Source organism: Procambarus clarkii, chromosome 43 (assembly GCF_040958095.1).
Source record: "Procambarus clarkii isolate CNS0578487 chromosome 43, FALCON_Pclarkii_2.0, whole genome shotgun sequence".
NCBI lineage: Eukaryota > Metazoa > Arthropoda > Malacostraca > Decapoda > Cambaridae > Procambarus > Procambarus clarkii.
In genome coordinates this window covers 36,149,518-36,164,264 of record NC_091192.1, presented here as the reverse complement: position 1 = coordinate 36,164,264, position 14,747 = coordinate 36,149,518, and the positions used below count along the sequence as shown (strand labels likewise).

The window sequence follows — 14,747 nt, the reverse complement described above, 5'->3', positions numbered from 1 at the left end:
TAGGGGTTTGTTTTGGGATGCTTACCTTTCTGGGTGCCTGACCCGATCAATGGCAGACATAGAATGCTTCCAACCACACGGGGGTTTCTATAGGCAATTGCTCCCCCATGCCTCTCTGAGGGGGGCCAGGTTCTGGCTCGTGGTCCCCGGTAGGTCCACAGAACTCCATACAAATGATTGATGCCAAAGTCTGACATTAGCATATCAGCCTGGGTAAGCTCCAGGGAGCCGAAGGGGCTTCCCTTAATAATATATTTTGATTATAAAAAAATATGAAATGATAAACCTTAAAAGAATTTGTATTCTTCAGCAAGTTAGTTCAGTTTGTTAATGCTGCACTAATTACCCTTATAACCATGGTTTTGAGTGACATTCTTTTGGACCATCAAGGTTTCCAAAATATTGTGATTCGAAGTATCAAGTTTTCTTTGTACTAACATTAAAAGTTCATGATTTTTCAACTCCCTACCAATAACTATGAGAGATATAGGTGCCGAATGCATCAGTTGTAAAGGGGAGCTTGATAAATTTCTTTAATGGAGGTGCATGTTTAGTGAAGTTGAGATGGCAGTGGTCACTAACAGGTAAGATAGTCACCAGGAAACATTTGGCATAAGGCTGAGTTTTGACAGTCGAGGAACTGTTGAAATTATCTAGATAATTTTGTGAAAGATGTGAACTTTAATTAGAAACTACTCTTGGATTATTCTTCAATTTTAGTAAGATTTTAATATAGTATGTTTAGCTAAATGAATGATACAACCAATTATTTTGCCTTACAAAAAATGCATGTAAAAATTTTTTCCTGGTTTTCATAGATGGAGGAAGGAAGATGGAGTACGTAGGCACTGCATCATCAGTTCCACGTCTCCAGCCTTTTACTCCAGGACAAGTTTACAACTTCAGTAAAGCTCAGCAAGTTCACGTCCTCCCTGCATCCAATACACTTCAGGGGGAGCTCTCCCTCACATGAAATATATACACAGTTACCTGCTGTGACACACATTATTTACTGGCTGCAGGTGCACCAGGCCTAATGGTGTACACTACATATACTTTGTGCTATACTGTATATATATATTGTCTTCTAAATATGAACATGCTGGTGTTCATGTCACAATATTTGTGATGTATACAGGTCTCTGATACCTGAGTTTCTAATATTGTCATCCACTAACCTGATTCACATAAATTAACATGACATGCCCTAGGGAGACTCTTGGCTTAAGCATCACACCTGGATGTAAACTTTTACCTTGTATGCAAAATTTCTTGTTTTTGTAATAAAATTTTTTTTTTTAGCAAGCACAGCCAACCTTTCTCATTACTGAAGCATCTTATGTGTACGAGAAATGGGAAAAATGTGTTGGTAGTGTACAATACTGTTTATCATTCCTGTTTTAATCCTATAAATGTTGCTTTAATAGTAAATGACTGTTGATTTAAGTTATTTATAGCATCACTGTTTTCCCAGCAAGATATATTTATAAATAGTTGTTGTTAATGTACCTTGGTGTAGAATTTCCATTAAAATGATATTTTGAAAGTTTGTTCTATCCCCCTTTATTCTGAGTACATACATGCTTGTGAGTACAGTCATCTGGGTAACTTCAGCACCAGAGACATTCATCACTGATGCAACTAAAATGTTATGATATTAGCCACAGCAAAATATTGTATATTTATTCTATTTTCATCATTGCTCTCATTTCACTCGTACATGTGGGTGAGGAAGCACTCCCCATCAAAGACTGGAAATATGAAAATTCATGCCACACACTTTAATATTTTTCTTGGACATTTTGCACAAAGTGAAAGAAATGTCAAACACCATTCAGTTTTGATGACCCAGTTGTAATTTTCAATTGACATACAGTAATAATTGTTTTATCACTCTGTCTTGTACAAACAAAATAAAACATAATATATTTACCATTAATGAGAACTGTTAAGCTTCTACCAATAGTGAGTGCTCTTAACTCAAATTACATGACAGCAAGATACATACAGTATACAGTGTCTGGGTAAATATTATAACACTTTCATGTATTGAAAAAGAATCTTACTTTGCTACCTCACCAAAACTCTGCAATGGCTTGTGCAGCAATACAGTGGAGCCTCGGTTCTCGTAATTTTCAGTACTCGTAGTCAATTTCTCCTAAAAATTTGATTCGGTACTCGTTATTTGCCTCGGTGTTCAGAATCCGTTTATACACATCCAGGTCCACCAAGGTCGTGGCATCGTGGCGAGGCACACCTCAGTTTACCAGCGTCCTGCTGAGGTGATGCCCGCGCTTGAATTCTTTGTGAAGAATTTCATAGTTTCTGCCTTTTTGTTTTCTGAACAGTAAAGTTCTTATTATATATCGTGCCATGGGTCCCAAGATGGATAGTGAGTGGACTGGATGGATGGTGGGGGTGAACCTCCATCCCCCACTCTGTACCCTCCCCACTACCCCCATACCACCACCGGACCCTCCCTGCTATCTTCATCCCCCACACGCCCCCCCCCCAGCTACATCTGGACGGTATTAATACGGAAGGCTTCCTTGCTATCAGGAGGCAGACTGCCCGACATTAAACACTTGTTGTTTACTGTGTGAAAGCCTGATTGACTGTAAATGGCTGAATGCCTGTAAATGCCTAACCGGTTGCTACCACAACTGTGAATGCTTGACTGCCTTTGGTTATGACTGCCCGTGATTGGTTTTAACTGTGAATGCTTGACTGACTTGTGACTAAGTGACTGGTTCTGACTGGCTGCCACATAAGTGGCAGTGAAATGTGTAAAAGGAAAATCTGGAACCATTGATGCAGATATGAAAGCATTTAAGACGAGCAGGGGACAGTCTCACCACCACCTCCCTCCTCCTCACCCTCCCCATACACCAACACCACTCCTCCCTCCTCCTCACCCTCCCCATACACCAACACCACTCCTCCCTCCCTCTTCCCTTCTCCCTCCTCCCTATCTCCCGTACGCCAACAAGAGTCCCCAGTAAAGGTAAAGTGCAGTTAAATGATCACTTTATTTATTTATGGTATAAATTTATACCTGATTGTTTTGTGTGTGAAACATACGAGTGATATTCTGTATAAAATGTATTTTTAAATTAATCCGTTCCACACCCCCAAAAATATTAATTCAATTTACATTATTGCTTATGGAAAAATTCCTTTCAGTTTTCGTAACGTCTCTGGGAACGGATTAACTATGAAAACTGAGGTTCCACTGTACATGATATTTATACTCGTCTTCTGTTTGTGAAGTTATTCATAGGCTTAGAACGTTGAATTTGGTATTACATTAATTTCCTAAGATTTAGTTTACAGTGTATCCTTCCAAAACTCGACCACTTTATTATAAATATATTCAAATAATTATAGTGGCATTAGAATTCCAAAGTGGTAACTGGAGAAGACACACACAGGATGTCCTACAGTTCCGTGTGAACACTGACTGGTAAGAAATCGCCACCAGAAGAATGCTTTTTGTCAGAGGAGTGGTCAAGCCAGCGGGCATACACCTGACGAGGCTCCACCATCCAGTACCTGTGGAACGATACAGGCAATTCCCCTTCCAGTAGCTCCTTTGGATAATCAATAGGGCGACCCTAGGAGGAAACAAAATGAAAGATGGTAAAAGTTGCAAGTATTCAAAGAGGGTAAAAGCACAACGATTTAAACATAATATTGCTGAACTATATACGAGCTAACTTATTTACTTGGTGGAAGGCTGAAGAATGGACGATGGGAACAGAAAGGCGCTTGAGACACATTCCAAGAAACATGTCATCTGGGATGTCATTGCTAGGGCACTCACACGTGCCAGGGACTGCCAGCTGTTCCACCTGTGCCAAACATTAGTATCATACATTAAAAATAACCCAAAATCCTAAATGGTTGAGGGAGGGAAGAAGCTCAATGTAATGATAAGATTTAAGCCTACTTGAGTTCAATGCAAGACTTGAGAAATTCATATAGTGTACAGTCGTGTACAACATTCTATTAAGCTAATTTATTTGTTATTAAAGATCTAGGATCCTCTAAATGTGGGCATAAAATTATTATTTTGTTTTCAGGTGAAAAATTAACGGATGCTATTGTTAATTTGCTCTGCTATTTTGCAGATGCTATTGTTAATTTAAAAAATCACTTTGGATCTATGATCCTTCATTATACAATATTAATTCCCCTCTTTTTCTGTTTCTCCATGGTTGAAACAAGGTAATAATAATAATTTACTGAACTGTAGTGACTAAAGTGTCTGTGTTTCCTGAGGTCATATTATCCTTATCTGATGTTTTGATTCATATATGCAAGTAACAGCTGGATATTTGATGTAGCAGCCAATCCAAATTCCAGAATCAAAACAGCAAACAGTGTTACAGTGTTAAACAAATCAGTGTGGTATTGATCAGTAGCTAAAATATCGAAGAAAGATTCTGTATTTGAAAAGACCTTATAGAAAATGTTGTACATAGGAAGATAAATAAGTTTTCCAAGTAAAAATCATGCAACATCTGCAACAGAGCCTTGCAGAACTATGGTTTTAAACCTACCAAAGTCTTGCTGAAGATCATGCCGCCTCCACCTGTAATGTACCCGTAGCCACGTGCAGATGTTGCCCCATATCCATATTTCTCTCCAATAGCAACATGGTCCTGGGAATTGTAACATGATAATAGCGCACAAAGACGAGGAACACTGAAAGAGAGAAAAATGCAAAATTCAGTGGTTGGTCTTACTGAATAAATTATTAAACCATGACTGCTCTAAAACATTACCCAAAACTCTAATAATTGCTAACATTCTTTTTTAAATCATTGTTGAACAAACAATGAGAAAATATAAGTATGGTGTGGCTAACAATATTTACCAAAAATATCCCTAACCCTTAAACTGCGCATGGCGTATATATACGCCATGAGTAACATGTCCCACAGTGCGCATGGAGTATATATACGCCATAGGGTGCCAGGCACGATTCAAATGGCACGCGGCTACACAGGGTTCACATTAGCTTCCTCAGGGCTCTTGTAAACAAACGCCATTTTTTTTTTAAATCGTGGGCAATATTTTCAGGTGTGAGAGCCACAGTACCGTTGGAGCAACCAAGGCTAGCACACGCAGCATGAGCAAACAGCATTGCTGTTCAGCTTGTGACCACAGCATTGCCGAAAAATGTCAAAATAAATATATAACTGCTATTATTTAGCGATGACAATATTATAGATGACCCCTTACTGTGATAAAAATGACCAGGGTTGTGATAATAGCAGGATTGTTGTAATAATTAGCACTGTGGGAGGAGTGATGCTGAGGGACGGAGGGAGATAGCATCGTTTACTGACTGTGTGGTCACCTGTTATTGTCTGCATTCGCCATACCAGCTCAGTGGTTCTCTATGGTGAACACAAATGTAGATACTTATATATAATGTGTGTATTAGTGTAATAACAGCAAAAGGATTATGCTGGGAAGAGTCATTTGGGTGATGGAGGTGACGTCGTCTGCATGATTTGTCTGTGTAGAGGGTGGCCACTATGCTCTTTGGCCACTCTACAAGCTTAGGTGTACAGTTACGGTGCATACAACATGTAGATACTTATATATAATATGTGTATATAATGTAATAACACTGCAAACAGTATTGTTGGGGGAAAAAGTTTAGTGCATGTGACTTTGAATGAGTGAGGGAGCCGCCAGCTGACTGTGTGTGTAGTGACGACTCTTAGTGCCTGAACTAACTATAAACTATATCAGCTTAGTTGTAAAGTTGTGGTGAACAAAACATATACATACATATATATATAATGTCTGTATATATAGTGTAATAGCGCTGCAAACAGTATTGTTGGGGGAGAAATTGTAGTGCATGTGAACTTGAATGAGTGCGGGAGGCAGCCGCCAGCTGACTGTGCGTAGCGAAGTCTCTTAGTGCCTTAACTAACTATATCAGCTTAGTTGTACAGTTGTGAACAAAACATATACATACTTATATATAACGTCTGTATATTGTGAATAAAATATAAAACAGGATGGTGGGAGGAGAAAGTGGGCGAGTGAGGCGTTGTTGAGGGAGTGGCAGCGAGTGGCTTGCTGGTGTGTGGCGGTCACTCCTCACTGCTTTTTGACTCTCAATTCCAATTTAGTGGTTCGTTATGGTGAACAAAACATGCAGATACTTATATATAACGTGTGTATAGAGTGTAATAACAGCAAAACTATTTGTTTATTGTTTCATGAACATAATAATTGAATCAATAATATGCACACCATACTTTTGAGTATAGCGATTATTCACCCCTTTTATTATATAAATATATCACAATACACACTATTGAATAATATTACTGCAAAAAAACAAGAAAAAATCAATCAAAGACATTGAAATAATTAAGTGATAATATCTTTGTGGCAACTCCCACCTGTCAGCACGAGTGACGCTGACCGGCTCTGATGACTGCTCTGTCAACACCCACTTTTTGCCAGACTTCCTCGGTCTATTACGCCCAAAATATGTCACCTACGATTTTTTTTTCCCGTGCACAGGGAACACAAATTAACATTTTTAGAAGACAAAATAATTAAAAAACCAGCGTTGAATGTAATGAAACGCCATTTTCTGGGTGAGTCCCGGAGGCTCCCCGTAGCTATCCATGGCTGATATGGTTACCCTAACTATTTTGCATCAGTTGATGTGGGTGGAGTTCTAGGCCTACCGGGGACCACGAGCCAGAACCTGGCTCCCCCTCAGAGAGGCACGGGGAGCAATGGCCCATAGAAATGCACATGTGATTTGGAGCATTCTATATCTGCCATCAACCGGGACAGGCACCCAGAAAGGTAAGCGCCACAAAACAAACCCCTATTCTGGTTAACAACAAAAATTGACAAACGAGTGGACAGAACTCCCCCAGGAAAACGAACTAACAAGCATGACATCACACGAGCCGTGCCGCATGTCTGCGCAGCTCCCCCCTCCCCGGGAGGGGGAAGGAGGAGCCCCAGACCCCCGCGCCAGCGATCCCCACCCCAGTTCTGAGGCTGGATATCAAAACCGCGAAAAAAACGCCTACCGGAGGGCAGGAGGGTGCCGGGGAGCCTCCGGGACTCACCCAGAAAATGGCGTTTCATTACATTCAACACTGGTTTTCTGGGGGCAGCCCCTACGGCTCCCCGGAGCTACTTCACCAAAGACTACCTAAGAAAACAAGGGGACATACCCGGGAGGCGGTCGGTGAACCACTCCTCAACACGAAGTCGAGACAACAACCCAAGGACCTCTCCAGAAAGCAGCAGGCACAACATTCGCCAGAAAAAGGGAGAACGGCCGCAGACGAAGAAACCTATGACCAAGACCATAAGAGCCAAAAACCACTGCGCCTGAGAAGAGCATGAAGCTCTGCCACACGACCCCCAGAGGCCAATGCCAACATAAAAAAAAAAAAAAGAGGGCCGAGGCAAAGCAAACCTGACCCCAAGGAGCCACAACCACCAAGGAGAAGAAAAACAGGAGAGCACCCTGTCCAAAGACCAGGACGGCATAGGCAGTGCATAAGCAGGCCTGAGGTGAAACAACGCACGAGACAGCCTGCGAAACGTCACAGAAGGAACATCGATACCGAAAGCTAGCAGCAGAAACCAAGGTGCCAGACCCAGGAACGGCCCCAAGCACCTCTACATCCTCCGCAAGCCAATCCTATGACAGCCCCAGGAGGGAAAAGAAAACGCAGGACCAAAACGAAAATGCCACAAGCGTGCAAGTCCACCGCCACAAGTGCAGCCGACATGGAAGGAACCACATACACCCGTGAACCGAGGAAGGAATCAGGTGGAGAGAACAAGAGCTGCCCAGTATGGGCTAATAGCCTTGCAGTAGGCACCTCGGGTGATACGGTTCACGTTCTCAAGTACATATGTACACCCATTCCTACTTCCAAAAACAAAAACAGTGTCAGGACGAAGGAGACGCCAGACCGCACCAACTCACCTGCAGAACATAGGCGCTGAAGGGTCATGACGCAAGCTTTCGAGTCCGTAGCCGCCGGAGGCGGCCAGGGCGCCCATGCTGGAGAGGAGGGGAGCAGCGAAGGAGGCTCCCCACCCTAGAACGCAGGGAAAAACCTCATGACTTCCCCACAGCGGCACCCCAGAACACCCCCAAAGCAACGGGGCACGGATTGGATTAAGAAAAGAGCGAGAGGCGAAGCCCCCCAAGAGAAATGGATGCAGCACTGCAAACAAGTCACAGCACTGAGACAAGACCGGAGCTGGAGCTACACGACTGTGCATTATCCCATCAGCCGAGGAACTGGGGCGGGGATCGCCAGCGCGGGGGTCTGGGGCTCCCCCTTCCCCCTCCCGGGGAGGGGGGAGCTGCGAAGACATGCTGCGTGGCTCGTGTGACGTCATGCTTGTTAGTTCGTTTTCATGGGGGAGTTCTGTCCACTCGTTTGTCGATTTTTGTTGTTAACCAGAATAGGGGTTTGTTTTGTGGCGCTTACCTTTCTGGGTCCCTGTCCCAGTCGATGGCAGATATAGAATGCTCCAAATCACATGTGCATTTCTATGGGCCATTGCTCCCCGTGCCTCTCTGAGGGGGCCAGGTTCTGGCTCGTGGTCCCTGGTAGGCCTAGAACTCCACCCACATCGACTGATGCAAAATAGTCAGGGTATCCATATCAGCCATGGATAGCTCCGGGGAGCCGTAGGGGCTCCCCCCAGATTTTTTTTTTTCTTGCGCACAGGGGTGTAAATCTCCTCAGGACCCCTTAGCAGCTTAAGGGTTAAAATGTATCTATCCACTTTTATTTGTTGCATTTTTACTGACAGTGCTACAGTCTCTGCAGCATAATTTAAATGGGATGAAAATTTCACTAAAATATTAACATCAAGGCCAATAATGAATGAAAAGGCTGGAGACAGTTGACCTGATGAGGGTGTCATCATCAACCACCGCCAACCATTGGAAGGAGTCAAGTTGTGCTGCATGTCGAATAATGGCCATCGTCTTGCCGCAGTGACCTCTTTCAGTGTTGGGGATCCCCAGTGATGCTGTACCATAGGCGGCATCTGTTAACAAAGTGTAGTCAAGTTTCTTGGACGTGTCGAGTCATTGTAATGCATTAAACACGAATAACTCTCGTCACGTTCTGCTACACACTAGTATATGATTTAAATCTGCATTAATTCAGTGAAGTAGCAGGAATAATAATAATTTAGAAGCAAATAGGGATAGACGGTAATTACAATGAATATAAAATGATTTATTCAACACTAGGAAAAGTGAAAAATTACAAAATACGTAAAAGGTTAAAAGTGGAATAATATAATGCCAATATATATAAGAGGGCAGTTAGTGATTTGAGGAGTAACCTCCTAGTACTTGGTGACTTTGATCAACTGGATATTGAATGGGTAACTAAGGAAGGGAAAATTAGTAGAAACTACAAGGAGAATGAGAAAAAATAACAAGATGTTTGAGGAAAGCAACTTTACCAGAAACAAGAATGAGTATATTTTGAGCTACTGTACCATAAGAGACCCCAATGACATATTTTCTTCAGAACATCATCTAGGATTCTGTCTTTAAAGTTTCTGGAGAATAAATTTTACTTGTTTTGCTTCTAGTTCATAGAACATAATTTATTATATTTTATGTATCTTTTAAAAATATATGGTAAAATTTATTGTAGCTTTGTGTCCCAAAAATTCCCATTATCTAGCTTTATCAGGATAGCTGAGTAGATCCTTGCACACAGCCTATTGTTCTCAGCTCATGTGTGGCTCGTGCTTCTGTAGCAACTGTATCATGAGTAATATAGTTGCTCCAAGGTCTCAAGTTATATTGCAAGCAATTGAAGTTTCTCACTTATCTCACATGACATCCACAAACCTATTTGCCACTAATGACATCTGTAATTACATTAATGCATGTTCTTCAAGGTTTCCACAAATCACTTAGGACAGCTGAAAGTAACCAACAAGTTTCTTATCAGGCCAAATGATGATCAACTTACCAAATATGGAAGCAAACTGGGGACAGCACAAGTTCAGGTGGACACAGATATAACACGGTGGGAAATACAGCATCATCAGTCGAGTTCCAACACCAGATGCTACAACCCTCGCTTGCAGAACAGAGAGCCACTCCCAGCTGCATTCGAGCTCCCTGCTCTCACCCTCATCCAAGCTCTTTACTCCCACCCTCCTTTGAGTTCTCTGCTCTCTCCATCCTTTGAGCTCTCTAACCTTGGCTTTACTCAAGCTCTCGGTTCTCAGCTCCAAGCAATGCACAGGCTCTCCATCTCCGGCCACTTCAGCACTACGTCCTACCCGACTCTGCCAACAGCACTTAACAAGCATCCTTGTCTCAACCTATCTTGACACCATCGTACCATTTCTAACATCCGAATGCTGTAACCAAACTATTTTAAATACACATTAAAAACCACTATCCTGTTTGAATATTGTCAACCAAAATCTCATATGTTATGCTTCTAATTACTCTTGTTCCCTCTACACAAACTCTCATAGTAAATATTTGTGCAAAATTTAACATCAGCCAATAATCTGCAATTATCAACATGCAATACAGTATATATATTTTCTAACATTTGTAGAATAATTATAAAAATACTAGATACCACCAGCTGTTGTAACTAACCTTCAACATCACTATAGATGGCATAGTTGGTAGCATCCTTCAACCAAGTAGACTGAATAACAGGCAGACGCTCTGCGTGAAACTGACCACAACTCTTCACGGCAAAATGAACATCATGAGCATTTACTATCCTTTCCTGCAATACCAAAAATGAAGGTGCAACATTGTTATTATTGATTTCAGTAATTTGTTTGTTGTATAGACAGTGTTCCTATATAATATTTTCTACACCAAGTAATGTGCACTTGTTCAGTTATTCATGAAATGACAATGGTCAACTCACACATTTCCTAGATGGGTTAAATGCCACAGCACATCCTGGCTTCTCCAGGACACACAAACCCTCGTGGTGGCTGAGCTCACTCCCACACGAGTTGATGAACTTGGCAAACTCATACTGGGCATCAATGGTAAAGTCTGAGCTAGGATGCATTGAAGTATTTGACCACCTTTCAGCAAGTCTGAATTTAAACATAAAGAAGCATTATAGATCTAAATATATAGATCATTTTGCATTTGCTATAGTAATGAGAATCCTTCATTTAAAATATTAAGGAAAAATATCAAGAGAATTAGTTCTACCTTAACCCCTGGGCTGCTCTGAGCAATATGGCCTTCAACTCCCACAGGCATAAAAAAAAAAAAAACTGTCTCATAAAAGTGTTCATTTGTGTTCGCTGATCACGGGAAAAATAATAAAAAAAATTGCAGGTGGCACATTTTGGCTGCAATAGGGCGGGGATGTCTGGCAAAAAAGAGGCGGTCAGTTCTGCCACAGCTGTCAGGTGGGAGTTGCCACAAAGATATTATTACCTAATTATTTCAATATCTTTGATTTTTTCAATTTTTTTCAGTGATATTATTCAATACTGTGTAGTGTGATATATTTATGTAATAAAATGTGTGAATCATCACTATACTCAAAGGTATTGTGATCATATTAGTGACTCAATTATTATGTTCATAAAACAATAAACAAATAGTTTTGCTGTTATTACACTATATACATAGATTATATATATGTATCTGCACTATGTTTTGTTCACCATAGCGAACTACTAAGTTGGCATAGTGAGTGGAGACAATAACAGGTGGCCACACACAGCTGATGCTCCCTCCCTCCCTCCCTCCCTCCCTCCCTCCCTCTCTCACTGGTTTAAGGCCAGACACACTAACATTCCTCCTTCAAGTATACTGTTTGTTGTGTTATTACACTATATACACACATTATATAAGTATCTGCAATATGTTTTGTTCACCATAACTGTTCAACTAAGCTGGTATAGTGCCCAAAGAGCATAGTGGCCACACTATATATACACGTTATATATAAGTATCTACATTTGTGTTCACCATAGCGAACACTAAGATGGTATGGTGAGTGCAGACAGAAACAGGTGGCCACACAGATTCAACAGACAACACTACAGCCCTCCCTCCCTCAACATTACTCCTCCCACTACAGTGCAAATTATGACAACAATCCTGCTATTATCAGAATCCTGGTCATTTTTATCACAGTCAGGGGTCTTCTGTAATACTATCATTGCTAAATAATGCCAGTTACATATAATTTTGACATTTTTAGGCGATGCTGTGGTCACAAGCTGAACAGCAGTGCTGTGAGCTCATGCTGTGTGCACCAGCTTTGGTGGCTCACTCAGTACTGTGGCCCTCGCACCCGGGAATGTTGCCCATGATTTAAAAAAAGAAATGGCATCTGTTTACAAGAGCCCTGAGGAAGGTGAGGTGAACTCCGTGTAGCCGCGGGCCGCTTAAATCTTGGACAGTACTCCAAAATGTCATATAAAGTGATGCGCAGTTTCGCGTCAGTTACTCAACTTGTCATATGAGGTGTTTTGCAGTTTAAGGGTTAATCATGAATTCTCTAGGGTCCCTGAGGTATCTTCTGATCCAATACCAGAGTTGCATACATTACCCACATATAACAGATTAATGTTATTTCTTGCATTTGCAGAGAAGTGTTGAGGAAAACTCTCATACCACAGCCCGAGTGTATGTGGGTAATATGCAAAACCCTGATTTTGGATCAGAAGATGCCTCAGGAACCCTAGAGAATTCAGACGAACGAACGAACGAACTACCTGCGGAGGAGTGGTGTAGACAAGATCACTCCAGCTCTAGCATCTGGGAAGAGGAAGGGATGCTTCCTGTCCACACGAGCATAGTGGTGAATGATGGTCTCCTCTTCATCTTTCACTGCTCGTCCAATAAACAATAGCTGTAAAAAAATTTAAATTATAATAAGATGCATTTTGGAGTGAATAAGATCTAAATTTTGGAAGTAGACAGAAATTAAGAATTGACAGTGATGGTATATGTAAATAGTTTGGTCGGCAAGACAGTAGGAGTAATGAGTAATTGTTCAGGCCCCAGAAAAAATCAATGATGGTGAATGCGTATAATAATAAATAATAATAATACAACCCATCCTCCTGTTTTGGTAGTAATTCCAGTAACAACGATGACCATAGTAATGTGTATATATACCGATGTACAATAAAATTAGAAAGTGGAAATCTGAACTACTGAATTAGACAAACCGGAAAACTATTTTTTAATTGTGTTGCTTAGACAAATTTAACTAACCTATACTAACCACCCCTAGGCCTAATACATGATATCTGAGGTCTAATATAGTACATATGTGTGCTATACTAGGCCTAGGAATATTTAAGTTTGTGTTTTAGCTTCATTTATTTTAAAAGAATTCTTTACTAGTCAGTATACTACTTTCTAAAAGCTAAGAACGTACGAATTCTGACTACTGACGATCGTCACAATAGGTACTATCTAAACAGGAGGATGGGTTGCATGATACAGTAATTTATTGTGTCAAGGGACAGTCAGCCAGTTTATATATACATCTTAGGCTTATACTGCAGTCCCCCCTAAGGTTGAATTCCTTACTTCCCCAGGATGCAACCCTACAACAAGCTGACTAACTTCTTGATGCCTATTTACTTCTAGGTGAACAAAGACATTAGGTGATAGAAAATGCACCCAATCATTTCTATCCTACCTCAGAATGGTGGGACTTTCCCACCATTTGTCTGCTCCCTGTCTCGGGAAGGAAACCAATAACCGTGGCTGGCTTGGTGAGCACTGGTCATAAAGCCCCAGCCCAGAGCCGAGGCATCCATGAAGACTGCGGGAGGATGGAGGAAGGCGTCTGGGAACCAAACCCCAAATACTCTTGAGAGGAAGCCCACAACGCAACAGGCAGAGAAGAGCCAATGGAGCCCACACCCAACAACCGTGGCAGTAGCAAAAGGGACTGAACCAGAGATGCCAGAACAGCCTCTGAAGGAACCTGCTCGGAAAGATCCGAACATCCGGAGGGGAAGGAACCCACCAACCCTACAGCAGGCTGTGTAAAACCTAACCTGAACCCAACATGCGATGCTCGTGCTGCCCGCACCAGCATAGTCAGCATAGGACTGAGTAACCAAGTCACAAACAAGCAACAAAACTCGCAGTTTTCCGGGTTGAAGGTGCCACCGACTCAACAGACAGCAGACGAAGGCAAAAGAGTGAGAGTTACCCTGAGATAAGGGGACAGAGCAACCCTCGAACTCGCACAAAGGGAGGGGGGGACTCCAGGGTCACATCCATCGAACCCACGTGTCCCTGTGGGGATTCCCAGGGGTCCTGAGGCGGAACTTACTCTCAGGGAAGCACAGGCAGGGTATTGCTAACCATTGCCTAAGTCTACTAAACAACTTTCTAAGAATTGAACCCCCGAGACATGTACACTCATGGGAAATAGCAGGGGGCACCAGCGGAATAGAGAAGAGTACTCAGTACACAGGGAGCAATAACCAAGGCAGACCCCCCACCAGGCAGGCAAACAAAAAGAAAAAGAAACCCCCACAAGAGGACAGCATACCCAGGCGGAACAGAGCCGGCTGCTATGATTGGTGAAAACAAGCTGCGCAGTACCCTGCGCCCCTTACCAGTGCAAACTGCCTCCTACCCTAAGGCGAACAAGGGAGACAGAACACCCTAGCACACAAAGGGCAGTCGAAAACCGACCAATAAACGGCCAAGCACA

The 14,747-nt window shown here is 42.1% G+C and overlaps 2 protein-coding genes across 3 annotated transcripts in view; one reads left to right on the top strand and one right to left on the bottom strand.

Annotated features, from left to right (window-relative positions):
* The window catches only part of SIDL (SIDL trafficking protein particle complex subunit 10), a 126,564-nt gene extending 125,018 nt beyond the window's left edge, over positions 1-1,546 (top strand). Inside the window, exon 23 of the mRNA XM_069300257.1 lies at positions 819-1,546. Within this exon, the coding sequence (XP_069156358.1) occupies positions 819-973 (155 nt within the window). The 3' untranslated portion in view covers positions 974-1,546. The remainder of the gene's footprint in view (positions 1-818) is intronic.
* A 287-nt stretch (positions 1,547-1,833) lies between these two features.
* LOC123755967 (beta-1,3-glucosyltransferase) overlaps positions 1,834-14,747 on the bottom strand; it is a 43,726-nt gene continuing 30,812 nt past the window's right edge. For both annotated transcript variants that reach the window (XM_045738978.2, XM_069300258.1), the window contains exons 7-13: positions 12,778-12,914; positions 10,956-11,133; positions 10,673-10,808; positions 8,937-9,078; positions 4,563-4,707; positions 3,726-3,851; positions 1,834-3,614 (exon numbers count right to left, since the gene is read on the bottom strand). In XM_045738978.2, coding sequence (XP_045594934.2) covers positions 3,438-3,614; positions 3,726-3,851; positions 4,563-4,707; positions 8,937-9,078; positions 10,673-10,808; positions 10,956-11,133; positions 12,778-12,914 — 1,041 coding nt within the window. In that variant the 3' untranslated portion in view covers positions 1,834-3,437. The remainder of the gene's footprint in view (positions 3,615-3,725; positions 3,852-4,562; positions 4,708-8,936; positions 9,079-10,672; positions 10,809-10,955; positions 11,134-12,777; positions 12,915-14,747) is intronic.